Genomic DNA, 3452 nt, shown 5'->3' with positions numbered 1-3452 from the left:
TTTTTTGGGGAGTTTTTCCTGATCAGCTGTGAGGGTCATAAGGACAGAGGGATGTCGTATGCTGTAAAGCCCTGTGAGGCAAATTGTGATTTGTGATATTGGGCTTTATAAATAAAATTGATTGATTGATTGATTGATAATAACATTAACAAAGGCTCAGCGACATGAAGTGTCCCAGCGTGCACGATTCGAGAGCTCGCAGCCATCATTAGTGTAATTAATTACACCTGTGCTTTTCTTACTGTTACAACTCAAAGTGTCTGCTTTAAAGAAAGGTCTGTTTTTAATGTCATTGACTTCGTGTTTTCCTGTGTCGTCCCCAGGATCAGTTATCAGCAGACATGTACAGTTTTGTGGCCAAAGAAATCGACTATGCAAGCTACTTCCAGACAGTAAGTGCTCGTCTCTGCTGCGCCTGTGGCTTCAGTAGGGAAACAAAAACATATTCTGTTGGTGCATCACAGACTCTCTGATCTCTCCTCTCTGTCTAGCTGATAGAAGTCCAGGCGGAGTACCACAGGAAGTCATTAGAGCTGCTTCAGAGTGTGCTGCCTCAGATCAAAGCTCATCAGGGTGAGGTTGAGAACAACACACTCACGGTGCCGTCTGTTTTGTGACTCTTCTCTGACATGGTGCTCAGGCTCTGCTGCAGCACTCGTGTCTCTTAGTGCACAGTCTGTGGTCCTGCTGTTTAATGAGAGCTTCAGCAGTAAGATCAACCTTTATGTTTAACTCCTCACGTCAGTAGAAATATGATGAATATCAATTATAAAGTGTACTTCATGACTTTGTGGGCACTTTAATAGACAGGATACAGCTGGATTCTTCTTCAGCCAACATATATTGTTTTCAAGGTTTTTATACGTGGTTTGAACTCTTTGGTAACATTAAATATTAATGACTAAATCAGCAACATTCAAAGTTTTAATGTCATAAAATGCAGGATTTGCACAATGAAATGCAGCTGCTGCCCCCTCCACACTGCACTCACACACAACACACACAACATAGATTCAAAATATGTAGAACAGAATATAAATAATAGGATCAGCAATAACCTGAAACACATTATATAAAAGTGTAGCAGCAAAGGGAGTTCAGCTAAATTCACTTTTACAGGAAGGATGCACAGTTATATGAGGGACGGGAGGGGCCAAAGTCAAACATAAAAAAATGCATAAAAATGAATAAATAAATACATTTAAATTTAAATACATTTAAATTGAATGGAAGAAAGTATAACTGGACAAACCACAGGCTGCTCTCTCCTGACAGGGACTTGGCTCTTTTTGGATGTTCAAAGTTCTCTTTAATGCGTCCATCACGTATCATACATGCAGACAGCTCTGTCGCCGGGCGCAGTGCTCGCCATAAAACTCATTTTAAAAGACTGGAAGACTTCAAATCCACCATGCTTCAGAAACTGGCTGTGTGAACTTGTTTGGGTTATTCACACGGACACACTGCAAATGTGAATATTAATGTGGAGAATCTTAATATCTGGAGTCAATGAGAACATGTGGTTGTGAACATACATGTTCACTGGATGTTTTCTCTTCATCCTTTATGGTTTTCTTGTTCCTGCACACAGTTCTCTTGTTCAGTGTCTGATGATCATACATGGATGATGTGTGTTGCTGTGTGTGTGTGTGTGTGTGTGTGTGTGTGTGTGAGAGAGGGAGAGAGTTTTTGAAATAGATTTGAAATACATCATTAATAAAAATAATATAAAAAAAGATCACCTAAAAAATATGTTTCCTGTTTGTTTTGGTAACTTCCTGCAGCCTGAGAGAACATGTCCAGCATCTGTAACTAGTTTTGTGTGTGTGTGTGTGTGTGTGTGTGTGTTCGACAGAGACCTGGGTGGAGAAGCCGTGCTACGGGAAACCATTAGAGGAGCACTTAGCGCTCAGCGGGAGAGATATTGCCTTTCCCATCGAGGCCTGTGTCACCATGCTGCTGGAGTGTGGCATGCAGGAGGAGGTCAGACTTCACAACAACAACACACTCTGCATCGGTCCTTTACATGACGCACACACACATGCACGGACACAGTAAACACATTTACTGGAGAGAAGTCAGTGAAGGGAACTGTAATGAGGTCCAGTTTAGTTACCTTAAAGAAACAAATAAACAAATAAAGTGTTTAATTAATGTGCGGTGGTTATTGTCATCAGGCCGGTTAGCCGCGCAGCTTTAATTGCTCAGGATGTAATGATTGTTTAATGGAGACACATTGAGGATACAGTAAATGTTTTTATGTGATTAAAACTAAAAAACAAATATATCATTATGAGTAAGTTAATTTGCATTCTACAGTAATTAGACTTAATGTGATGTTTGCTGAACATTATGGATAATGTTTTGGGATGTGCTGCAGAGAGAGATTTGTTTCATTTCATCTGAAGCTGATGAATTTATTCTCCGTGTTGAACTCACAGTTTTGTGTCAGTTGAAAATAAGAGAGTTAACACCAGAGCTGCTGCTGACTGCAGCTGTCCGTTCATCAGCAGTGGAGTTTAATGTCCCAAAAAAAAGATTTAAAAAAATTTCATTTTGTCAAAATAAAAGTCCTCTGCTACTTTCATGCTTTTATTGTGGAGTGGACGAATGCACATGCTCTAAATATGGAGGGAGAAACGTCACGTGTCGCATCACACGTGTACAAACGTCTATACCTGTGTACGTCTGTCCTATTCATGTGAACGTGATGTATCAAGAACGCTTAGAGGGAATTTCTACAAATTTGGCACAAACGTTCATTTGGACTAAACTGATTAGAATTTGGTGGTCAAAGGTCAAGGTCACTGTGACCTCAAAAACAAAACAAAAACACTAATTATGGCAAAACTTCACACAAATATCAGGCGGGATAAAATAATGAGGTGATGACATTTTATATCCAAAAGGTCAAAGGTCAGCTTCACTGTGACATCATACTGTTTTACAAAGAACACTTTTCTTTCCATTATTCAACGTCATATCTCAGAAACAGGAGAAATATTTGGTCAGATACTGAGCTGGTGACTCTCATCTTTACACTGTGTTGATTGTTTAGATCTTCTGTGCTGCCGTGTCGAAAATGTTTGTGAATCATCATGTTTTAACAAGATATGTACGTAAACTGTAACTTGATGGGTGAACAGAGGGAAACAACCACAAGGTGGTGATTCTAGTTAAAGAGACTTTGAGACATTTGCAGCCATGTGTGTGGTGAAAACAAATGTGTATTTTAAGCTAAAACACGAGGTAATAGTTTGTACCAAGCAGAGGCCTGACTTAGTGTTGTGGTCAGTGAGTCAACGGATAGTTTATTTCATTGAGCTGACAGTTCCTTGGGAAGACTCAGTGGAAGAAGCCTATGAAAGAAAAAAGCTTAGATATGCAGACTTAGGAGCAGAAGCTGAGCAGCGAGGATGGAAGACTAGGATTTGTCCAGTGGAAGTGGGGTG

The 3452-nt window shown here is 39.9% G+C and overlaps 2 protein-coding genes across 7 annotated transcripts in view; both read left to right on the top strand.

The window, feature by feature from the left end:
- Window positions 1-3452, top strand: part of LOC126399424 (PH and SEC7 domain-containing protein 1-like) — a 261872-nt gene that overhangs the window by 141567 nt on the left and 116853 nt on the right. The window lies entirely within an intron of this gene.
- The window catches only part of LOC126399419 (rho GTPase-activating protein 44-like), a 53249-nt gene that overhangs the window by 24271 nt on the left and 25526 nt on the right, over window positions 1-3452 (top strand). For all 5 annotated transcript variants that reach the window (XM_050059349.1, XM_050059351.1, XM_050059350.1 and 2 more), the window contains exons 8-10: window positions 324-392; window positions 492-573; window positions 1856-1983. In XM_050059349.1, coding sequence (XP_049915306.1) covers window positions 324-392; window positions 492-573; window positions 1856-1983 — 279 coding nt within the window. The remainder of the gene's footprint in view (window positions 1-323; window positions 393-491; window positions 574-1855; window positions 1984-3452) is intronic.

The sequence above is a fragment of the Epinephelus moara genome, chromosome 13, assembly GCF_006386435.1.
Source record: "Epinephelus moara isolate mb chromosome 13, YSFRI_EMoa_1.0, whole genome shotgun sequence".
In the NCBI taxonomy this organism is placed as follows: domain Eukaryota; kingdom Metazoa; phylum Chordata; class Actinopteri; order Perciformes; family Serranidae; genus Epinephelus; species Epinephelus moara.
This window is presented reverse-complemented; position numbering and strand designations above follow the sequence as displayed.